We start from the raw sequence: 25,243 nt of genomic DNA, 5'->3' as shown, positions 1-25,243 counted from the left end.
TTGGGGATATCAAACTTACTGCTTTGTAATCATTACTAGGTATTCATCATTCCCTAAGTACATCATTCCTAGGGTATCTACCGTTCTTTATGTACTTACTTCCAAGTGAGAATTGACAACACTGCTTGCGTTTATATAATGCCTTTAATGTAGATAAATGTCCCAAGAAGAATTAAATCATTGTATCAAGTGTTTGCTGTAACACCATAAAGATATGGTCAGATGGGGTACTGTTGTCCTAAAGATATATTGAATTCAGTTTCACTGTAAAAATAGAGTCAGCACAGCGGAGATGTCGGTGAGAAAAGGTTTGTGCAGGAATGGGTGCAGCCCAGCAGACACAAACCCACATATCTACCTTCAGTTACCTTTCACCAACTCACCAAGGCTTTGAGATCAAGTATGTGAATGGCGTGACTTGTCACATGGGCGTCTGAATCAAAGCAATTGTATGCATGAGGGATTATGGGTAACTGCAATACCATGGTTACCTTTTGGAAACTTTTGTTAACGTGACAAAACATTTAAAATAATACACTAATAAAAATATTAAAATGTTTTCAGGGAATTGCACCTGTTCTACCTCACCCCCCAACCCCCCCCCCCAAATTACAGAGGGCACACTATTTTGAAGCATCATAGTAATAGCACTGTGAAGGTCATCAGGAAGCTATGATTCTAAAGCTGACCCCAGGGTTACTCTAGCAGATCTATACTTAGATCCTTACGCAGTGAGTTGTTATGATCTGGATTGCACTGCCTGAAAGGGTGGTGGCAGCAGATTCAATAGTAACTATCAAAAGGGAACTGGATAAATACTTCAAGGGGAAAAATTTACAGGGCAATGGGGAAAGAACAGGGTCAGTGGGACTAATTGGATAGCTCTTCCAAAGAGCCGGCACAGGCATAATGGACCAAATGGCCTCCTTCTGTGCTGTACCATATGATACTACTACTACGATACTATGAATTTATATATGTCCTGTGGTTGCAATTGTTAACTTGCAATTGTACTGACATGTGACCTTCAGGCTCAGTGACCAAGGCAAATTAATTTAAAACTGCTTGAAACTTTATAATTAATACTCATTTTTGAGATGCTTCCTCAAATAATGAGCTCCAGGAAAAAAAAATCAGCTTAGTTTCAAAACCATATGTGCAATTAATGGTCCTACTTATCTTAGTTAAGCCCTCCTAAATAAATAGCACGCTGATTGATAGCACAATGTTTTATCATGTGTAAAATAATCATTTTTGTTTCATTCAGCACTCTTATCAATGTATGTAAGATCTAGTTAGGCTTTGTTGTCTTTTGCCACAAATAATTTGATCTAAAAATAATAATGACATTTTATTATTTTAAGATCTTAAATGGATGATTTTCTATCTTGTGATCAATAAGGTCCTTTAGACGTGTTTTTTTTTAAATTGTTTAAAGTGTTGAATTAAAGCCACGGTGGGGCATGTTCTGACAAACAGTAATTTAACTTACTGCCAAAAGCAAATGAGGACATTCGATTGAAACTATCATCTTAATGAGCAGTGAATGAGTCTGCTGGCCCCTACTGACACAGGGCAGCCTGTAATCCTGATATGTTGATAGCAAAGTTTCAAATCAAAAAGGCAAGATTTACCAAGACGGAAGTAGCCCTCACTGTTAAGGTTTGGGAATCTAGTTCTCTAATCCATACACCATGAAGTAGACATGGGAGGAAATAACAAGGTGGTTGAATGCTGTCTCAATCCAATGAAGGACTTTGCAAGAGGCTAGAAAATGTTAAAAAAAAAGACTCGTGAAGGACGACTATCAAGACAACCGATGCTTTTCATAGACCGAGGAAAAGATGTGATCGAACAGTTTGATCTGGAGAAGGTGACAGAGGCCAATGTGGAGTTTTCCACTGATGAATCCAGTGAGTTTCTTTCATTGTAAACAATATTATAACACCACAATTAATATTTAGTTTAGCCCACGGTAATAGTTCAGAAACAAATTATTCCCTAAGATTGCTTGCTTTGTATGCAATATTATCATTAGTATACATGAGCAATCCTTTTGACTGTGAAATAAGATATCTGTGATCCCCTACTAACATATTCCCTTTTCTGCTCCACAATGAACCTGTACTATTGCCCCATGTCCTGCACCAGAATGCATGCACACATTCATCATAACTATGCCAGGTACCAGTGAAGATACTGCGCCAATTATACCTCTAGAGGTTTGTGAATTAGCAGTACGTGAGCACTCACTGAGCATGGAGGGTGTAGCTCTTGCACTGGTTAAGGCTTTATTAGCTCGGTCAGTGAAAGGTCACAGATGTCCTAGAACTAAGCCAAGCAGGAAGACAGGTCAGTACAGAAATTATTGGACCTGTCTTCAAAATTAGATGCTGTAGCACTGAAAGTAAACTGTAGTATCATACCCACTATAATTGATCAGAGGTTTAAAAAAAATGGAAAGATCCACCTCAAGGATGAATAATGTGCTGAACCAAAAAATGGGTGCACTGCAGTCCATCATGGAGAGAATGGCAACCAACAAGGCAGCTGAAATGTGATCTTTTGTAATCTAATGTGTAAATGACTGTAACATGCTGAGATTTTTATCTATATCTCCTAGAAAGCATTTTGTTTGAATTCATCTTATGATATTGCCATAAAGTTAGATTCAGCTTACAGAGGGTTAAATACCAGAGCAGCACAAGCCATTTAGAATGCTAATTTGGATGATTCCTGGGTGGGTAGACCAAACCGGGTAGCCATCGTACACCGTTTATTTTTGCATGTTACATTACTTTTGACACAATGAGATCCATTAAGGTCTGCTCCTTGGTATTTCTTTCCATTATGATAGAATAATTTTCATTCATTGTGACCAGCGGGGTGCCTAGCTGAACCAGGTGTATGGGTATCATAAGTCCCCATAGGAAGCAGAAGTGCTAATTCTTTCAAGGTGGTAATCAAATCCTTGATGTACAGAGTTGAGGGGGGAGTCAGAGGATTGTCTTTGTTTTTCTCTCTCTGTTGTGATCTGTCCCTCTCTCTCTCTCTCGCAGGTGAGAGGGAGACTGAGAGGTGCCAGGCCTAGGTATAAACATGTACAGCCTGTAACAGAACCAGTTAACTTCGGGATAGTCTGTTTGAAAGTGAGGTTCACTTACTGTAATTTGCTTGTAATTATAGAGTCACTTATTTTTATCATTTTAGGGTCATTATCATGATCCTCATAGCTTTTCACTCCAAAATGGCAGCCAGGATCCAGTGTTGTCATTTACCTTGAATAGTTTCTTGGGAGTCCAGGTTGTTGACAAGGGGAACTGCATCGAGCAGTGCTCAAGTGTTTGTCTAGGCTTTGCATTCTGCGATCATTTCACAGCTTCCACGTGGTCATATTCTCAACCCAGTGTAACAGATTCGGAGGTGACACCAATTGGTAATCAATGTCTCATTTATTAATAGCCAAATCAAACATGTAGAGGTATCAAATATTTAGACAACAAAGATCAAACAATATTACCCTGTTTGATCTCTGGGCAGAGGTCATAATTAAGTTGGCGACGTGGCTGTTTCAAGTTTTCCCACAGTGAGGTAATCTTCTGATAGTCAAGTGTTCTTCTGACTGCGGTGTCATCTTCAGACTAAACGCTTTTTCGACAGCTGATGGTCTTCGCTGATTCCTCTGCCCTGAGTTCAAAAGACGTTGGGTTTTTATGCTCCCCCCCAAGCAGGAAACTCCCACCAAATATGGAACAACACTCATAAGACTCTTATTGATTAACAAAGTTGTTTTTGAAAGAATTCCAGATGGTCAGCTTGTTTTAACATTACTCATTTCACCACAAGAACCTTTTGCATACATTTTTCAAAGAATTCAAGATGATCAGTTTGTTTTAACATTAATCGTTTAACCACAAGACCCTTTTTAATGTAGCATTGACTATCTATCTAGCCATGGTCCTGGTCTTATTGCTATCTTTGGATTATTGTTCCTCCTTTTTGGGTCATTGTTCTCTTATATCACGAAGTTGCCATGTCTAGCAAGGAGGGTAACACGGATCAGTCACAAGTCATAGCATCATAGAATCATAGAAAGGTTACAGCATGGAAGGAGGCCATTCAGCTCATCGAGTCTGCACCGGCTCTATGCAAGAGCAATCCAGCTGGTCCCACTCCCCCGCCCTATCCCCGTAGCCCTGCAAATCTTTTCCTTTCAAGTAATTATCCAGTTCCCTTTTGAAGGCCATGATTGAATCTGCCTCCACCACCCCCTCGGGCAGCGCATTCCAGATCCTAACCACTCGCTGTGTAAAAATGTTTTTCCTCATGTCGCCTTTGGTTCTTATGCCAATTGCCTTAAATCTATGTCTTCTGGTTCTTTACCGTTCCGCCATTGGGAATAGTTTCTCTTTATATACTCTGTCTAGACCCTTTTGATAGTCCGTATACACCACATCAACTGCATTGCCCTCATCTACCCTCTCTGTTACCTCATCAAAAAACTCTTACCAGGATCATTAAACACGATGTGCCTTTAACAAATCCGTGCTGGCTTCCCCTAATCAATCCACAGTTGTCCAAGTGACTGTTAATTTTGTCCCAGATTATCATTTCTAAAAGTTTCTCCACCACTGAGGTTAAACTGACTGGCCTATAGTTGCTGGGTTTATCCTTACACCCTTTTTTGAACAAGGGTGTAACATTTGCAATTCTCCAGTCCTCTGACACTACCCCCGTATCTGCAGATGTTTGGAAGATAGAGTCATAGAGTTATACAGCACGGATAGAGGCCCTTCGGCCCATCGTGTCCGCACCGGCCATCAAGCCCTGTCTACTCTAATCCCATATTCCAGCATTTGGTCCGTAGCCTTGTATGCTATGGCATTTCAAGTGCTCATCCAAATGCTTCTTGAATGTTGTGAGGGTTCCTGCCTCCACAACCCTTTCAGGCAGTGAGTTCCAGACTCCAACCACCCTCTGGGTGAAAAAGTTCTTTCTCAAATCCCCTCTAAACCTCCCGCCTTTTGCCTTGAATCTATGTCCCCTTGTTATAGAACCCTCAACGAAGGGAAAAAGCTCCTTAGTATCCATCCTATCTGTGCCCCTCATAATTTTGTACACCTCAATCATGTCCCCCCTCAGCCTCCTCTGCTCCAAGGAAAACAAACCCAATCTTCCCAGTCTCTCTTCATAGCTGAGGCACTCCAGCCCTGGTAACATCCTGGTGAATCTCCTCTGCACCCTCTCCAAAGCGATCACATCCTTCCTGTAGTGTGGCGACCAGAACTGCACACAGTACTCCAGCTGTGGCCTAACCAGTGTTTTATACAGCTCCATCATAACCTCCTTGCTCTTATATTCTATGCCTCGGCTAATAAAGGCAAGTATCCCATATGCCTTCTTTACCACCTTATCTACCTGTTCCGCCGCCTTCAGGGATCTGTGAACTTGCACACCAAGATCCCTCTGACCCTCTGTCTTGCCTAGGGTCCTCCCATTCATTGTGTATTCCCTTGCCTTGTTAGTCCCTCCAAAGTGCATCACCTCGCACTTTTCTGGGTTAAATTCCATTTGCCACTGTTCCGCCCATCTGACCAACCCATCTATATCGTCCTGCAGACTGAGGCTATCCTCCTCGCTATTTACCACCCTACCAATTTTTGTATCATCAGCGAACTTACTGATCATACCTTTTACATTCATATCCAAGTCATTAATGTAGACCACAAACAGCAAGGGACCCAGCACCGTTCCCTGTGGTACCCCACTGGCCACAGGTTTCCAGTCACAAAAACAACCTTCGACCATCACCCTCTGCCTTCTGCCACTAAGCCAGTTTTGTATCCAAAGTGCCAAGGCACCCTGGATTCCATGGGCTCGTACCTTCTTGACCAGTCTCCTGTGGGGGACTTTATCGAAGGCCTTACTGAAATCCATGTATACCACATCCACTGCATTACCCTCATCCACACGCCTAGTCACCCCCTCAAAAAATTCAATCAAATTAGTCAGACATGATCTTCCCTTGACAAAGCCATGTTGACTATCCCTGATTAATCCTTGCTTCTCCAAGTGGAGACTAATTTTGTCCTTCAGAATTTTTTCCAATAATTTTCCTACCACTGATGTTAGGCTCACTGGCCTGTAGTTCCCCGGTTTTTCCCTACTCCCCTTCTTGAATAATGGTACTACATTAGCGGTTCTCCAGTCCTCTGGCACATCCCCTGTGGCCAGAGAGGTTCTGAATATATGTGTTTGAGCCCCCGCAATCTCCTCCTTTGCCTCACACAGTAGCCTGGGATACATTTCGTCCGGGCCTGGGGATTTATCCATTTTTAGGCCTGCTAAAACCGCCAATACCTCCTCCCGTTCGATGTTAATATGTTCGAGTATATCACAGTCCCCCTGCCGTATTTCTATGTCTACATCGTCCTTCTCCATAGTGAAAACAGATGCAAAAAATTCATTTAGAACCCCTCCTACATCTGCCGGCTCCACACACAGATTGCCATTTTTGTCCCTAATGTGCCCTATTTTTTCCCTAGTCATCCTCTTACCCTTAATATACTTATAAAACATCTTAGGATTTTCCTTTATTTTGCTCGCCAGTGTTATTTCATGGCCCCTCCTTGATCTCCTAATTTCTTTTTTAAGTATCCCCCTGCACTTTTTGTACTCCTCTAGGGCTTCCTCCATCTTTAGCCTTTTGTATCTGCCAAAAGCCCTCCTCTGGCCATTACCTCTGCAATTTCTACCCTTACTTTCCTCAGCAACCTAGAATGCATCCCATCCGGACCAGGTGACTTTTCTACTTTCAGTACAGCTAGCCTTTCAAGTATATCTTCTTTATCAATTTTTTGCCCATCCAGTATCTCAACTATATCTTCCTTTACTGAGACTCTGGCAGCATCTTCTTCCTCGATCAAGACATATGCAAAGTACTCATTTAGTACCTCGGCCATCCCCTCTGCCTCCATGAGTAGATGTCCTTTATGGTCCCTAATCGGCCTCACCACCCCTTTTACTACCCATTTACTGTTTACATGCCTGTAGAAGACTTTTGGATTCCCTTTTATACTGGCCACCAGTCTATTCTCATACTCTCTCTTTGCCCCTCATATTTCCTTTTTCACTCCCCCTCTGAACTTTCTATATTCTGCCTGGTTCTCACTTGCGTTATCAACCTGACATCTGTCATACGCCCCTTTTTTCCATTTCATCTTACTCACTATCTCTTTTGTCATGCAGGAAGCTCTGGCTTTAGTTGCCCTACCTTTCTGCCTTGTGGGAATGTACCTAGACTGTACCCGAACCATCTCCTCTTTAAAGGCCGCCCACTGTTCAATTACAGTTTTGCCTGCCAATCTTTGATTCCAATTTACCCGGGCCAGATCTGTTCTCATCCCATTGAAATTGGCCCTCCTCCAATTGAGTATTTTTACTTTAGAGTGGTCCATGTCCTTTTCCAAAGCTATTCTAAACCTTATGATATTATGGTTAACAGTTTACAATTCAGCAAAATAAGTTGTATACTCAGCAAAATACGCAGCATAGCCTGCGGAGCATGATGGTTAGTAGCTTTAAGAAAAAGATGTCAATTTTTTCCTTATTTCCAATATTCTTGCACCAGCTCGTGCTCAATTTAGAGTACACTAGTGTTTGAGGTCAGTGCCTGGAAAGAGTTGTTCTGAAGGAAACAGGTTCTCCAAGATCATCAGCATTTTGTTACTCTGTAGCCTTCGACGATGGTATTTTGGGGTAAGGAATTTTCAGAGGCAAAACTTTTTCTTGGCAGCAGCCTCTTAGCCGGTGGAATATGTCCATGCAATGGATCCATACAGTGGATGTCTAGGATCATATGTCTGTTTTTGTCTCTCCTTTTTATTGAAGGTATCCCACTGATGGTGGTCAATCCCCACGAGGCAGTATAGCAACAGTGCGGAACTGGGTTTCAAAGTCCCTGTGTTGATCCTACAGGATTGAATGTTCAGTTTAGATTTTCTGTGCATGACTCAAACATGACCATACTGGGGCACAGTAGCACAGTAACACAGAGTGAGACTGGTTGCTCAGAATGTTTTGGGGTCAGCTTCCTATCTTTTGTTGGCCAGTTTCTAGAGTACACAGTTCCTGGAGTTCAGTTTCTTTTTCAACATTTAGATGTGCGCTTTGAATGTCAGTGTTTGGTCTATTGTGACCCCAAGGTACAATGGATACTCATAATGCTCAAGAATTGTACCATTCCACATTATCTGGAGTGTTTGCTCGGTCTGACTGTGTATCAGGTGGAAGGCACACACATGCGTTGGCATTCAAGAACAACGTGCAATAGAATTCTCCAAGGAAATTCAGGGAGTCCGTTCGAATGTGCTGGATGTCCTCAAATCTGTCCAATTCATGGCAATGCAGAGATCATTTGCATAGATGAATCTTTGCACATTGGGGAATTCTGGTTCGTCATCTCTGATAATACAGGCAACTTCGAAAGGAGGGCCATTGGAGCAATCCTGAGCTCACAGCATAGACCAGTGCATCGAGTACATCGAATCTACAGCACAGCAACAGGCCATTCAGCCCAACTGGTCAATGCCGGTGTTTATGCTCCACACAAGCCTCCTCCCACCCTACTTCATCTAACCCTGTCAACATAACCTTCTATTCCTTTCACCCGCATGTGTTTATCTAGCTTCCTCTTTAATGCGTCTATGCTATTTGCCTCAACCCCTCCGAGTGGTAGCAAGTTCCACATTCTAACCACTCTCTGGATAAAAAAGTTTCTCCTGAATTCTGCATTGGATTTATTAGTGACTATCTTATACTTATGGCCCCTAGCTCTGGTCTCCCTCACAAGTGGAAACATCTTCTCTATGTCTATCCTATCAAACCCTTTCATAATCTTAAAGACCTGTATCTGGTCACCCCTCAGCCTTCTCTTTTCTAGATAAAGGTGCCCCAGCCTGTTCAGCCATTCCTGATAATGTGACAACAGAGGCTGCAGTTCAACCCAGGAAAACAAAGTACCTGCTGAGATTCAACTTCAGAAAGGCTGACTGGGAAGGCCTTATCTCTAAATTGGATAAATCCATCTGTAATATTGCTCCGCCGCCAGAACACTATGGAGAATTTGTCTCCATGGTGTGCGAGATTGTCCAAAAGCACATCCCGGGGAATGTCAGACACTATTTGTACCTGGACTTCCAGAACGAACAAGGCAACAATCTAAAGGTTATTCAGAAGTGTTTGACCCGGATCCCTTCATTGAAGAAACCATTAGGCTTGGGGAAATTCAGAATGGAGAGACATCAGAAAGGAGTGACATGACCGCTGATTGAAACTACAAATCTGTGCTACAATAGCAAAAAAAGCCTGGGTCACCATTTGCAAGTTGAACACTTGCCAGGGCCATCATGGTGCTATGAGGAGTGTGGAATCTGGACTGAAGGCATTCAAACAGGAAATTTGGGGGAAGGTGGGTACAAAGCAGATTGACAACATATTCAAAGACTCTAGAGAGGAAAGGAAGGTTAGAGAAAGAGTGGTAGTTGGAGAGGATAGATAGAGTTGGGGTTTTTGAGAAGAAGCTGCTGATGGCAGTTTTGAAAGGGAGAGGAATGATACCTGAATAAAATGAGCCATTAACTATGTTGCCTGGTGAAAATACAATGAATGGGAATTTCCTTGGAGCTGCTTTTGCTGCACTGATGTAACGTCAGTGGAAGTGTAGCGCAAACTCTGTTTCCACACGTAAATGGGGTTTCCACCACTCTTTGGGTGAAGTTATGGCAGTGGAGTGGGAGAAGCTTCGAAGAAATTCCCTGTTGATGCATCTAAAATTTATTGAATCTGTCGAAGCAGTAATTTACCAGCTTGCTATTTTTGATGCACCCAGTGGTAAAGCTTCACTGCTGCTTTAAACTCATGCTGTAAAATGAAAACATTTCCACCAACACGTCTTAAGTGAGAATTTATATCTCATTTACTTTCATTTTCCACTGATGGAAAATCATCAATATCTAAAAAAAACTACCCTGGATCTTTTCATATTGTTTTGAGTTCATTGTGATGATGATATGATGTTATCTTTGTTATTGGCTGAGATCTAGGCCACGATAATGGTAACCAGGAGTTTTGAATATTACCTACTGAGTTGGTAACAAAGACCTAGCTCAGTTATGAAGGGGGTCGAATTTGAGTGCCCTCGCCTGGCGTACTCGGGACAGTAACAGCCTCAAAATGGGATCGGTAGCCTTACTGTCCCATTAAGAACATAAGAACATAAGAAATAGGAGCAGGAGTAGGCCAATCGGCCCCTCGAGCCTGCTCCGCCATTCAATAAGATCATGGCTGATCTGATCCTAACCTCAAATCTAAATTCATGTCCAATTTCCTGCCTGCTCCCCATAGCCCCTAATTCCCTTTACTTCTAGGAAACTGTCGATTTCTGTTTTAAATTTATTTAATGATGTAGCTTCCACAGCTTCCTGGGGCAGCAAATTCCACAGACCTACTACCCTCTGAGTGAAGAAGTTTCTCCTCATCTCAGTTTTGAAAGAGCAGCCCCTTATTCTAAGATTATGCCCCCTAGTTCTAGTTTCACCCATTCTTGGGAACATCCTTACCGCATCCACCCGATCAAGCCCCTTCACAATCTTATATGTTTCAATAAGATCGCCTCTCATTCTTCTGAACTCCAATGAGGAGAGTCCCAATCTCAACCTCTCCTCATATGTCCGCCCCTTCATCCCCGGGATTAACCGAGTGAACCTTCTTTGTACTGCCTCGAGATCAAGTATGTCTTTTCTTAAGTATGGACACCAAAACTGTATGCAGTATTCCAGGTGCGGTCTCACCAATACCTTATATAACTGCAGCAATACCTCCCTGTTTTTATATTCTATCCCCCGAGCAATAAAAGCCAACATTCCATTGGCCTTCTTGATCACCTGCTGCACCTGCATACTAATTTTTTGATTTTCTTGCACTAGGACCCCCAGATCCCTTTGTACTGCAGTACTTTCCAGTTTCTCACCATTTAGATAATAACTTGCTCTCTGATTTTTCCTGCCAAAGTGCATAACCTCACATTTTCTAATATTGTATTGCATCTGCCAAATCTCCACCCACTCACCCAGCCTGTCTATATCCCCCTGTAGGTTTTTTATGTCCTCCTCACTCTCCACTTTCCCTCCCATCTTTGTATCATCTGCAAACTTTGATATGTTACACTCGGTCCCCTCCTCCAAATTGTTAATATAGATTGTAAAGAGTTGGGGACCCAGCACCGACCCCTGCGGAACACCACTGGCTACTGGTTGCCAGTCCGAGAATGAACCATTTATCCCAACTCTCTGCTTCCTGTTAGATAACCAATCCTCCACCCATGCCAGAATATTACCCCCAATCCAGTGATTTCTTATCTTGAGCAATAATCTTTTCTGTGGCACCTTGTCGAATGCCTTCTGGAAGTCTAAATACACTACGTCCACTGGTTCCCCTTTATCCACCCTGTACGTTATGTCCTCAAAGAACTCAAGCAAATTTGTCAGACATGACTTCCCCTTCGTAAAGCCATGCTGACTTTGTCCTATTAAATTGTGTTTATCCAAATGCTCTGCTACTGTCTCCTTAATAATAGATTCCAAAATTTTACCCACCACAGATGTTAGGCTAACTGGTCTATAATTTCCAGCCTTCTGCCTACTACCCTTTTTAAATAAGGGTGTTACATTAGCAGTTTTCCAATCTGCCGGGACCTTTGCCGAGTCCAGAGAATTTTGGAAAATTATTACCAAAGCATCCACAACCCCTACTGCCACTTCCCTCAAGACCCTAGGATGTAAGCCATTAGGTCCAGGGGATTTATCCACCTTGAGTCCCATTAATTTACTGAGTACCAATTCCTTAGTGATTTTAATCGTATTTAGCTCCTCCCCCCTTAGAGCCCCCTGTTTGTCCAGTGTTGGGATATTCTTAGTGTCCTCTACCGTAAAGACTGAAACAAAATATTTGTTCAGCATTTTTGCCATCTCCATGTTTCCCACCATTAATTTCCTGGTCTCATCCTCTAAGGGACCTACGTTTGCCTTAGCCACCCTTTTTCTTTTTATATAACTGTAGAAACTCTTGCTATCTGTTTTTATATTTTTGCTAGTTTATTTTCATAATCTATCTTCCCTTTCTTAATCAATCCTTCAGTTACTTTTTGCTGTCTTTTGAAGACTTCCAAATCTTCTATCCTCCCACTAAGTTTGGCTACCTTATATGTCCTTGTTTTAACACCAGTAATGCGGCTGGCTCCATTTTAAAATGGGCCTGATTCAGGCAAGAGGCTTTTTGAACATGGAAATCGGGGTCCAATGACGTAAATTGTCATTTTAGGTTGGAGCAGGTTGGATCCTGCACTTTGCAGGCTCCGATAAGTTCCATGGGCGATAGAAGAGAAGAGGCCCAGCTTAGTTAAATGTTCATTTATCTTGTAGGCTCCAGGAGGAGCAGGTTCTAGCCGGGCAGAAACGTGTGTGCACTGCTTGGCTCCTAAGTGGTTGGAGCCTTAATCATCCTGCCCAAGAGAGAGCTCTGTCTGTGCCTGGATAAAAGCAAATGTAGAGTTTTCTCCCAACAGTTAATTTGCTTTTAATGTTCAGAGAACGGGGGGTGAATTAAGATCTGGGAAATTTAAAAGGTGCCACTAGGGAGTCTCATTCCACTTTGCTATGAGGTCAGGTTGGACCCTGACTTTGGATTTACATTGCAAATTTAACATTGATGCAAAATGATTGCTTCACACTGACACGAAACTTACAGTTTAAATGCACCCGAAGTTAACGTCACAGATAAATAGGTGTGGCTGTTCAGTGACCTTTGTTCTGTCTGATTCAGAATAAATACTTACCCACAGAATGATCTATTAAGTGTTCTAATTGACTCAGCAATGACCCCCCCAACTGTCCCACAACATAGTAAAAGTAAAGTAGAAGATAAATGTGTCTGCGAATGTGAAAGACGGTTTTATTATAGAGTTTTTGATCAGCTCCTGGTCTCCTCCCAAATCTCTACTTAAAGTCCACAACGTTGGCCGCTGAGGTTGAGTTCACACTGAAGCAGTTGTTATATATGCAAGGAAAAGTTATACCAGGCATGCTCAAATTGGTTAGTGCAGTGATGCTGAGTATTAGCATGCTGACCCTCCATATCACGGATGGAGATTTGCAGGGTGGGTCATACCTGGGTCGTCCCTGGCACCCTCTTATAGCTGGCCATTGTCCCCACTGACTTCATTTCACCATACAAGCTCTAGTTCTGCCTAGACTACTAATGTCCTGTGTATTGTTCATGTCTGCGTGTGAAGTGAATGGGGGACAGTGGGAAGGAGGAAGGAATAGAGGCAGGACAGCTGATCTTGTTGCATTTAAATGATCATTCATAAAGCCTTTCATTGGTGATATCAAAATAGAGGTTTTTAGTCAATGGTAATGAATTGATCAGGGTATAAAGGTGATAAACATCATGGCTGGAAATAAAATAAGGGAAGTTTGTGTTATTGGTGATAGCTGGGATGATATTCTTGTACATTCTTGTACTGTTTGCAGATGTTTTATAATAGTTGGCTCATGTTGCACAAAGTATTGAAATACTCTTAAGTCTCAGAGACACTTTTATTAGTTACAATGGGTTCAAGTTGTGATTTGCTGGATGTGCTGATAACATGCAACCACATGTTACAATTATTTTATATTAAAACAAAATTGGTGCAAGATTCGTGCAAGAAAGAATAACCTGAATTAAGAACAAAATCCAGCACATTGCTGATGCTATCGATATCCTATCAGTTTTTAAAATCTGTGGCTTGATTTTCTTCTGCTGTTGCCATTCTTTTCTTCTTGGCTCTGAGAAAGGTTATCAGATCAGTAAATGTTACCACACCGTGCATCATCTCTCTCTTCTCACATTCACCACTGCCGTTACCTAAAACATAAACAGAAAAAATAAATGTAGTTTAGGTCTTCAGTGGTGTAAGCATTGACGATATCATGGTGAAACTCTATACCTTAGACCATTCCCAGCCAAGCGGATGGGTGGGTGACTTCTGCCAGTGTCACTAATTTTCCTTCCAATTTTCCCTCTTCCTCAAGGTACCATTCCACATGAACTAGCGGGCCTTTGGTAACTCACTTAAGTGCCCATTCTTCATGAGCTGAGATATTGGCCCTGATATTAGCGGGGAGGCGGGATGGCAGTGGGTGAGGGGGCGATTGGATGAGTGGCCAAACCACATGAACCAAACTTACCATTTCCGATGCGTTCACACGTTGATTGATAAAGGTTAATGTCCTCTCCAGGTTTCGCGCCCGGCAGCTAGCCTGATTGACAGGCTGGCTGCCATCAGGAGCTGCAACGCGAAGTTGGGGGGTGCGGTGAGAAGGAGAGAGAGCAGGATGTCATCCGGCACTGGACTGGAAGATCGGCGGGGGGGGGGGGGGGGGGGGCGGTAGTAGAGGGGAAGATCGGGGTGGGGGGGGGGGAAGAGGGGAAGATTGGGGGGGGAGAGAGGGGAACATCTGGGGGGAGAGGGGAACATCGGGGCAACATCGGGAGGGTGAAGAGGGTGACATGGGGGGACATTGGGGGAGGTGAAGAAGGGGACATCAGAATGGGAGACATCGGACATCGGAGCAGGTTTCAAAAGTAGGTGCAATTAGTGTTTTCACTTCCTTGCATGGTTTTTTATTTATTTTATTTACTTTCCTTTTGCCTGATCCGGCCCTTCATGCCTGGTTTCACCAGACCTGAATCAGAAGCGGTGGGCAAGCCGCCCAGTTAAGTTAAAAACCTTTCTAACTACTTAATCTGTCACAGGTAAAGTACCTTAAGTACCTCAATGAGGTACATTTGGCTCTTTAACTGTCATCCCATCGTCTTTAATGCCGGCGGGACTTCCGATTTTGGGTTGCCTGTGCGCAGACAGGTGGGTCCCTGGGAAACTCGGAAGCCGGCGGGTTGGAGCCAGCATCCATATCCGAGCAGAATTTATGCGATTTTCGGAGCCCCCCCACCCCCCGCCCCCAATGCACTCGCATTTACCTCTTAAAATCACCCCCTTTGAGCACCAACAGGTTATTTGGCAATATAGAGCATTGCAGCCAAGCCTAATCGTGTTCTCACTCAACATGCACTCTTTCTAGTAGAAGTCACTGGACAGCTATCAGGAGTGGGAACTCTCATTGAATTTTTTTGCTTCCAGGGGCACTGAGGTCAACTATAGTACCCTGTCTTCACTGAGGTCAGCTAACAGAGCATAGATCAAGAATTTAACCTGGGAATTTTTGATGTGCATGGCTTTGTCCAACACCGTGAGGTGCATCTGCCCATTAAACCATTGTAGCGGGGTGGGGGGCAGTGTCATTTTCTAAATTGGTTGCTGGGATCCCTTTTCTTTCTTCAGTGGTCTTCATCTCCAATCCAGAATTGACCTAAATTCCACCACTAAGCTATTACTTTTGTCTAAGCCATTTTATTTTTCTTTTGGACTCTTGTCTGAAGGAAAACAAGTAGGAAGGATTCTATGAATTTTTTTTTAAAAGATCTAAAGTGGATATGTGATGGTTTGAACAGGAAATTATTTTAACTCCTACCATAGGCGAAACTGTGGCAAAACTGTCAGTGATACCAAGGTAGCCAAAGAATATTTATAGAAAAGAATATAAAAATGGTCCAGTAGCATGAGTGAAAGTCAATTATGCTTCAGTAAAATATAGCTTATGAAGATGAATGAAAAGGTTAAAAGAAGTCTTATTCAGGCATTCATTTTCACCCTATGTTGTACTCCAATACTTGCTCAATATTTGAATAAAGGGGGTATCCATTAAGAGGTTCTATTAGAATCATAAAAAAGTTACTAAGGGAATTAGGTTACACTGTGGGTTACAATGTCTGTCACCTCTGGGGCCTGGATTTAAATCCATTCTCGACTGTTGGAATTGAAGTCATGTCTCTCTCTCAAGCTGTAAGGATCTTAAATGAAATGAGTTTGGGTGGACTCAACCAAGCTTCTGCTTGGCATAAGTCCACAACACAGAATTGCTCACAACACATTAATTGGTATTAAATTTGAAGTCTCACTCAATCATAAACTTGGGGTTATGAGAGACAGAGATGGTATACACTGGGCAGTAAACATTGCTCTTCTGAAATTGGGGTTATGCATCTAATTTGTCCTGTACAAGGCTTTGGAATAAAAAGTGTGAAAATTATTTCCACTTTGTCAATTTTGTATAAGGATTTTAAAAAATATACTTTGGAGAGCAACACAAAGGGCAAGTGTGTAAATATATTGAGTTGTGTGGATGTGAGCCATATTGATCAGAAAGATCGAAGTTTCAATCTATAGTTTATGCTGTGGTGGAGGTGGAAGGAGATTCAGTTGGGGGAGATTTTCATCTTCACTGCCTGGTCAGTAACCTGGTGGGATAGATCACCTGCCCTTTATAGAACCTGTCTGATTTTCATTCCATTGAAATGCACCCTAGTGTGTCCCAGGAGAGTGAAGGTTACCTGCCACTGATTACAGTTCTGTGACTTCGAGACATTGGATGAGGACCAACATGAAGAACGACCATTTGGGTGAAGTCCAGAAGGACTAACATCCTAAACTCGAGTCATTGCCTTCACAAGACCAGCGATAAAAGAAGAAAATTTAGGAGGGAAAAAATCTCTTTGGATTATATGTAAAAATGTTCAGTAAGATTGAAGTTATGAAATGAAGCTTATTTACTGGACATGGAAATGCTTTTTTTCCCTCTGTCAACCCCAACAAGATATTCTTTTTGGTCAGGAAGGTATGATGGTTCAATCTGCAGATATCTGCACACAGTCATGCCTGCAGATGCTCTTGGGTATGGTAGGAACAGATTTCCTCTTATTCCACTGATGGATCTAACAAATAAAAAACTCTAGTTCTTTAAGGGAGACCTTGAGTGCTGTTATCACTTGAGGGTGTAATTCAAACTCTGCTCATCAAGCTGAGAGACTAATATTCATGTTGTAGGTGTTAGTTCACTGAATTTAAATGCTTTCTACATTCATACAAGATCTTTTGATACACAATAAATCACACTAGTATGGATGGACATACAATTGTCAGACCAAAGTGGATATATTGTGGTAGAATTTATGTACCTTTTAACACCCACAGGTAACAGTGAGCACCTATGTGGTGGCATGAGATTGTTATACTCTGCATTCTATTTGCACAAGTTCATTTTAAAGGTCCATAGGACAGCAAAAGTGAATGAGATTTTCATTTATCTAATTTGTCGGCAGAAACATGTGTATCCCGCTGAAGTAGATTTGCTGCAAAATTTCAAGAGAGATTGGAATGATGTCATGTTACTTTACCATGTTCTGAATTTCATACACCATGTGCCATTTAGACACATAGAAACATAGAAAATAGGAGCAGGAGTAGGTCATTCGGCCTTCGAGCCTGCTCCGCCATTCAATATGATCATATCTCAATACCATATTCCCACTCTCTCCCCATACCCCTTGATGCCCTTTGTGTCTAGAAATCTATCTAGCTCCTTCTTAAATATATTCAGTGACTTGGCCTCCACAACCTTTTGAGGTAGAGAATTCCACAGGTTCACCACCCTCTGAGTGAAGAAATTTCTCCTCATCTTAGTCCTAAATGTCCTATCCTGTATCCTGAGACTGTGACCCCTTGTTCTGGACCCCCCAGCCAGGGGAAACATCCTCCCTGCATCCAATCTGTCTCGCCCTGTGAGAGTTTTAGATGTTTCAATGAGATCCCCTCTCATTCTTCTGAACTCGAGTGAATACAGGCCGAGTCGACCCAATCTCTCCTCATACGACGGTCCTGCCATCCCAGGAATCAATCTGGAGAACCTTCGCTGAACTCCCTCTGTGGCAAGTATATCCTTTCTTAGGTAAGGAGACCAAAACTGCACACAATACTCCAGGTGTGGTCTCACCAAGGCCCTGTATAACTGCAGTAAGACATGCTTGCTCCTGTACTCAAATCCTCTTGCAATGAATGCCAACATATAATTTGCTTCCTAACTGGTTGCTGCACCTGCATGTTTGCTTTCAATGACTGGTGTACAAGGACACCCAGGTCCCTTTGTACATCAACATTTCCCAATCTATCACCATTTAAATAACACTCTGCCTTTCTGTTTTTCCTTCCGAAGTGGATAACTTCACATTTATTCATATTATACTGCATCTGCCATGTGTTTGCCCACTCACTCAACTTGTCTATATCACCTTGAAGCCTCTTTGCATCCTCCTCACAACTTAGAATCCCACCTAGTTTTGTGTCGTCAGCAAACTTGGAAATATTACATTTGGTTCCCTCATCCAAATCATTGATATATATTGTGAATAGCTGGGGCCCAAGCACTGATCCCCGTGGTACCCCACTAATCACTGCCTGCCACCCCAAAAAAAAACATTTATTCCCAATCTCTGTTTCCTGTCTGTTAACCAATTTTCAATCCATGCCAGTATATTCCCCCCAATCCCATGTGCTTTAATTTTGCACACTAACCTCTTATGTGGGACTTTATCAAAGACCTTCTGAAAATCCAAATAAACCACATTCACTGGTTCTCCCTTATCTATTATACCAATTACATCCTCAAAAAACTCCAGTACGTTTGTCAAACATGATTTCCCTTTCATAAACCCATGCTGACTTTGTCCAATCCCGTTAGTGCCTTCTAAGTGTCCTATTATTACATCCTTTATAATTGACTCTAGCATTTTCCCCACTACTGATGTTAGGCTAACTGGTCTGTAGTTCTCTGTTTTCTATCTTCCCTCCTTTTTCAAATAGTGGAGTTACATTTGCCACCCTCCAATCTGCAGGAACTGTTCCATTATCCATAGAATTTTGGAAGATGACAACTAATGCATCCACTATTTCCATGGCTACCTCTTTTAGTCCTCCGGGATGCAGATTATCAGGCCCTGGGGATTTATCGGCTTTCAGAATCATTAATTTCTCCAGCACTATTGTTTTACTAATACTAATTTCCTTTAATTCCTCCTCCTCACTAGTCCCTTGGTTTCCTAGCATTTCTGGGCAGTTATTTGTGTCCTCTTCCGTGAAGACAGAACCAAAATATTTGTTTAATTGCTCTGCGATTTCCTTGTTCCCCAATATAAATTCTCCCGTTTCTGACTGTAAGGGACCTACATTTGTCTTCACTAATGTTTTTCTTTTTACATACTTGTAGAAGATTTTACATTCCACTTTTATGTTCCTTGCAAGTTTACTCTCATACTCTATTTTTCCCCTCTTAATCAATCTCTTGGTCCTTTTTTGCTGAATTCTAAACTGCTTCCAATCCTCAAGCTTGCTACTTTCTCTGGCAACTTTATATGACTCCTCTTTGGATCTAATACTATCCTTAATTTCTTATGTTAGCCATGGTTGGGCCGCTTTTCCTTTTATGTTTCTGTGCTGGAAAGGAATGTATAATTGTTGCAATTCATGCATTCGCTCCTTAAATGTTAGCCATTGCCTATCCACCGTCATGTCTTTTAATGAAGCTTCCCAATCTATCATAGCCAGCTCACTCCTCATACCTTCATAGTTTCCTTTTTTTAGATTTAGGACCCTGGTTTCAGATTGGACTACTTCACTTCCTAAAGGACCCCGCACAACAAGATTATTAATTAACCCTTTCTCATTGCACAATATCCAATCTAGGATAGCCTGTTCCCTGGTTGGCTTCTCACTGTAGTGGTCTAAAAAACTATCTCGTACACACTCCAGGAATTCATTCTCCAGGGTATTATTGCTAATTTGGTTTGGCCAGTCTATATGTAGATTAAAGTCACCCATGATTACTGTAGTACCCTTGTTACATGCATCTCTAATTTCCTATTTGATGTCGTTCCCTATATTACCACTACTGTTTGGAAGCCTATAGACAATTCCCACCAGTGTTTTCTGCCCCTTGGTGCTTCTTAACTCCACCCAGACTGATTCTACATCTTGATTTGTTGACAAATGACACATTTGTTATGCAGTGGTTTTTATGGCTGTATTTATAACCAACTCGATGAAACCAACCACAACTTACAGTGAATTTGTTCGTGAACGATTAAGACAAAGTGATTCAGCTCCAAAATCTGAGAGATTTTTCCAAGAGTGTCATTTAAACTCACCTATTGAAAAAACAAATAGTTAAACAGAGGCAAAATCAAAATACTGCAGATGCTGGAAATCTGAAATAAAGACAGCAAATGCTGGAAAACACTCAGCAGGTCAGGCAGCATCGGTGGAGAGAGAAACATAGTCCTCTCCACAGTTAAACAGAGGCAGTGTATTGAATATTATCATTATATGAGAAGTTGTGACAAGTCACAATATTATCAGCTACCTTTATTAAATAATTTAAATGTGGAAAACCTTTTCTTGTCTCGTGTAGGTACTATTCTTCTGCAGATTATAGACTTTTCTGATTGAACTGTTATATTAACCCATTGAGTGACAATGATACCAATAGTGAATACCCATCACCGATTAGCTCCCGCCTGAAAATAAAAGGATAAATAAAGGTGTATTGATTAGGTGACACCAAGCTTGAGTTGTATAGATTGTAAGAAGAAAGAAAAACTGAGAGGCAAGAAGGTCCTCAACTTTCTTTGGAAAGAATGAGTTAGAGTAGTCAAGTAGCCAGAGAAATAAAAAAACAAAATAAAAATGACCAAAGCATTTTCTCAACATTAATTTGCTCAGTCAGTAAGTCGGCCAATTTTTAAAAATGTTTTCAACTTATGTAATTGTGTCACTGTACCACACTCTAATATTATAGCAACAAAGACACTCAAATATCAAGAGTGATTTTATTACTGTAAGATGAGCCTTAGGATGTCAGTGGTAGCCCTCTCATGTGTTACAATGTCACAATTACATGAGTACATCTCAAGCCAAGAAAAGAAATGCAATAAATATTTTAAATTATTCAAACTAATGTAAAGAAAACAGCAGCAGAATCTTCAAACATTGAGACCCTTCCCAAAATACTGTTTACATGCTCCACCTGGTGGTAAAATGATAGAAATGATTTAAAAACATTAAAATAATAATGATGCACAAACACAGCACTGTATCCACATCTCAAATGTCTACTGGGGCTGCATCTATAGAATTGTTGGATCTATTCATTGATAACCCATCCAGTGTAGCCACTTCATATTAGAGAAAGAATGGGGTTTATTTTTGGACTATCAGCGATTTTTATGTAAACTCATTGTAACATGGCAAATGACTGCCCAGACATTGATGCAAGCTCATTAGCTGCTTAAAGAACCTTAACCTACAAAAAAACAGAATGTCTTAGAGCAAAGGTCAGACTCACTTAATTTGTGATTCAAGAGATATCTTTTCATTGAAGAGCTTTAAATTGATGTTACCTTAATTTTTTAAGGAACACTAATTCTTTCATATGTCACAAATGTGTCAAGTTTTAAATCCTAATGTCATTTTCTAATCATATCCAGTGATAGATAAATCAGCATTAAAACAATAGTTTATAGTTATTTCAGAAGGAGTACTGATTTCCTAAATATACAGTTAAGTTAAACTAATGAGGCGCCAACCTCACAGAATGCACATGCGAGTTATAAGGAGAATTGCCTACCTTTTTGAACTGCTTGTAAATGATTTTAGACACTGGATCGGTGAGCTGCAGTTTCCCATCATGAACTGATGACGTGATATTTCCCAGAGTTACTATACCCAGCACTACGCTGCAGACAAATTAAAAACAATGATTACCCATTTACATGTCTATCAAAATACCAACCATAGTGATAATCTGTCTGTAACAGGCTTATATTTCAGAAATAATCCAGCTGTGTAGAGTCATACTGCAGAACTACTTGGAGTGTTAAAGTGATTTCCAACTAGCTCAAACTGTGCTTTGTGATTAGAATTAGAAAACTAGAATTGGCAAACACCAGGCAATAGAATCCATTCCACTGGGTGTCCCTGGTATTTTCACAATCAATCAGTGTATTATTTCATGTCAATCGTATAATGGATGTCCAGAATAAATCGTATGAGCCTCGCTCTGTGTTTTTGATCAAGGCTAGAAACCAGCCTCAAATTCAATTGTTTCTATTTAGAATATGTGCTGAAGAGTTTAATTTTGGCTGCTGTCTTGAGAACTATGTGATAAGAAAGTTGTGCACAAGCTGCAGAGTTGATAGTCAATTTTAGGAAGTCTGCAGTTGAGAGAGCAATAAATACCTTGAAGGTAACGGGAATGGTTGTGTGAAGTCATCTTGGCAATTACTCAGGAATGCAGAATTTTTCCCACACATTCTTTTTCTGGTCAGTCAGATGTTTGACGTGTGAGAAATTCTACTGAAAAATTGCAGTGCAATATCTTTATCTATCTATATATCTATCTATCTACATATTATAAATCCAACTGTAGATAAAATATGATAAAAATACAGCGCACATTTCTCGCTCATCATACCTTTTAGGCCTTCTCATTTGGCACTTCAAGTGCAAACTTTAATTTCTGTGTTACACTTCAAAAATATGAAGAAACAAAGGCAGTAATTTGACACAGGAGACAGAATGTCCAACTTTTGAATAATCTTGCTAAATATACTTAAAAAATCATGCAGCCTAAACAGCAATTAAACTCTGACTTAATCCAATGTTCACTTAACAATAATTAGATTATAGCCTTGATTTTCTGATTGGTATTGTTTCAATGCTGGTGTTAACCCATTTAAAATAAATGAGTTAACAGTGGGGTTAAAATAACATCGATTAGAAAATATCCGCTTTTGTGCGCTTAAAGTATTATAGTTACAACTTAGCAGCAGAATAATACATGGATACACAGAGTATCATCCAATTTACTGGGGTCAGTTCCACGGAACATCTGTTAGTAATATATTAAAAACAGTACATCTAGTAAATGCAAACATTGCATCCTAGACATCAAACTCTGTTACAGACGCTAAACAATCTTTAAAAAAAGGAAGAGAAACCCATAATTGACCAGGAGCCTGAAATTTACAAGCAGTTGTAAGTCCCCTCATGAGTTTACTACTTGAACGGAAGCAAAAAAGGGGCAGGCCAGATTAGCAACTAAACATTCAACAACAAGTTGCATTTATACAGTGCCTATAACGTAGTAAAATATCCTAAGGCCTGATTTTCCTTTCCACTGAAGATCACTCAATGACTGTTTCTGTCGGGCAAATTTCCTGCCCAACAGAAACAGTTACGATCGACCCCCTTGCTCCAGACTAACCACAAGTAATGCCACAAAAGATCTGCTGGTCTAAATAAGTGTTTCAATCAGTTGGGTATTTTATGTAATTAAAATATAAGTCGCCAATTCAATTTTGTAAATAGCTGCAACAAAAAAAATGTATTTATAATTTAATAGTGAGGGGAATTCATCACTCTAGCTGCAACGTATTCTGTTTGGGCTTCAATTATTCAATGAATTTAATTTTGAACCAATACTAAATCGAGTTCTAGCTTGGTGGCCAGTCTCCAGTGATTGTAAGGTGTCTCACATGACTTATTAGCCATTCTGCATGCTCCTAATAGTCTTCATTCTTAATCGATTCCATTTGAAAAAGCATTTAAAAATTCTTGTTAAACCAAAATGGTGAAAATAATTACATACAGTAATAGGGAACTGAACTAAAGATTTTATTCCATTTGCTTGTGAATTCTATATCCACAGTTATCATTGAATATCCTTTGGCTACTTATGTGATGCAATTAATTATTCCTTAGTAGAAAATTGGCTCTTTCACCAGAAATGAATACTTGGGACAGTACCTACCCACTGGAGTCAATGACCACTGCATTGTCCAAGCTTTTCGCTTTGAGAATCTGGATAGTATCCTGGCAGGTGAGTGTGGGAAGGACAGTCAGAGCTGTGGGAAGCTTCATCTGATTGATCGACATATTCCGCCAACTACATAAACCAAAAGACACCACAAATCAATTCCATTAACAAAAGACTTGAGATACCACAATGCTTCTTACCACCCCAATCTCATCAGTCTGGTAGTCTCTTGTTCATGGTAGAAATCTTCATTATGGCCACAAATATGAAGCTTTTAGTTGGGGCAGATGACTTTTTCTAAGTGGTCTTGTCATAGTTTTAAGACTGACTAAAATGCCCACATTTCGAACATTTAGCACCCATTGCTATTCGTGATATTCTGATTGTCACATCAGTCGAACACTTACACCTCGAAACCAGAGTTGAAGTATATCTAGTAAAGCCACCGATATTTTATCCAGATTCACCATTAATATAATTTATCTATAATCTTACGGTGAAGGTTGTGCTTTCTAAGAAGTAGAGTTATTCCTGTGTATGAAAATCTCATGTTTACAATCGTTACCTGATAAGTGAGACAGAGAATCTTTTGATTATATCAGCACATCGGAGAAGCAGTCAGTTAACTTTGATTCTGTACCTTTCTTGGTCACAGTCTGCACGCAGAAACCCCTTCTGTGCCATCCAATTGTCACTGAGAAATTTTGACCTACATCAGCACAGGGTAAAGAATGAATAAATAGAGATACTCAGTTAAATTACAGAAATCCAAACACTATGTAAAGAAAGTTCAATCCTGGATGATTAGTCCATAGATTGTTCTTGGTGCGCACAACAAACAGGTATCTAAAGTCTTCCTAAATTTCAATAACTTTGTCTAATTTTTTATTAAAATATGTTTACCGGCCCTTATAACCTTCCCAATATACACCATTGGTTTCATTCATATTCTTTCTCCTGTCTGAATCCTCATTGTGTTGGAATTAGGATTGCCAACTCCGGTTGGACATATTCCGGGAGTTGCATCATGTGACTTCCCGCAGCTGGTGAGAGTGACAGTGTTTGGGAGAAAGTCGCTGGGAAAATCCGCCAGGAGCCATGTGGAACCGGGTCATGGAGGACCTGATCCCTCTGGTCAACAAAACCGCAGGATGAGTTCACCGCCATCGGGCAGACCTGCAGCCTCGACCTGTTGCAAATCGCGGTGGTGGGCGGACAGAGTGTCGATGCTCGAGAACTTAGTCGGCAGGGATTTCCTTCCTCATGGGTCAGTGATTGTCAACGGGCGCCAGCTCGTTCTGCAGCTTACCAATGCAAAAACGGAATGTGCTAAGATTTTGTATGGTAAAGGGAAGTATTGTACACTTTTGAGGCACAAG

General features: G+C 41.0%; 1 protein-coding gene across 1 annotated transcript in view; it reads right to left on the bottom strand.

Annotated features, from left to right (window-relative positions):
* Window positions 1–13,672: 13,672 nt before the first annotated feature.
* The window catches only part of LOC137301270 (cystathionine beta-synthase-like protein), a 32,703-nt gene continuing 21,132 nt past the window's right edge, over window positions 13,673–25,243 (bottom strand). The window contains exons 12-16 of the mRNA XM_067970728.1: window positions 24,505–24,573; window positions 23,859–23,993; window positions 21,675–21,783; window positions 20,112–20,196; window positions 13,673–13,965 (exon numbers count right to left, since the gene is read on the bottom strand). Coding sequence (XP_067826829.1) covers window positions 13,826–13,965; window positions 20,112–20,196; window positions 21,675–21,783; window positions 23,859–23,993; window positions 24,505–24,573 — 538 coding nt within the window. The 3' untranslated portion in view covers window positions 13,673–13,825. The remainder of the gene's footprint in view (window positions 13,966–20,111; window positions 20,197–21,674; window positions 21,784–23,858; window positions 23,994–24,504; window positions 24,574–25,243) is intronic.

This window comes from Heptranchias perlo, chromosome 33 (genome assembly GCF_035084215.1).
Source record: "Heptranchias perlo isolate sHepPer1 chromosome 33, sHepPer1.hap1, whole genome shotgun sequence".
Lineage (NCBI taxonomy): Eukaryota > Metazoa > Chordata > Chondrichthyes > Hexanchiformes > Hexanchidae > Heptranchias > Heptranchias perlo.
The sequence above is the reverse complement of the archived record's forward strand: the minus strand, read 5'-3'. Positions and strand labels throughout refer to the sequence as shown.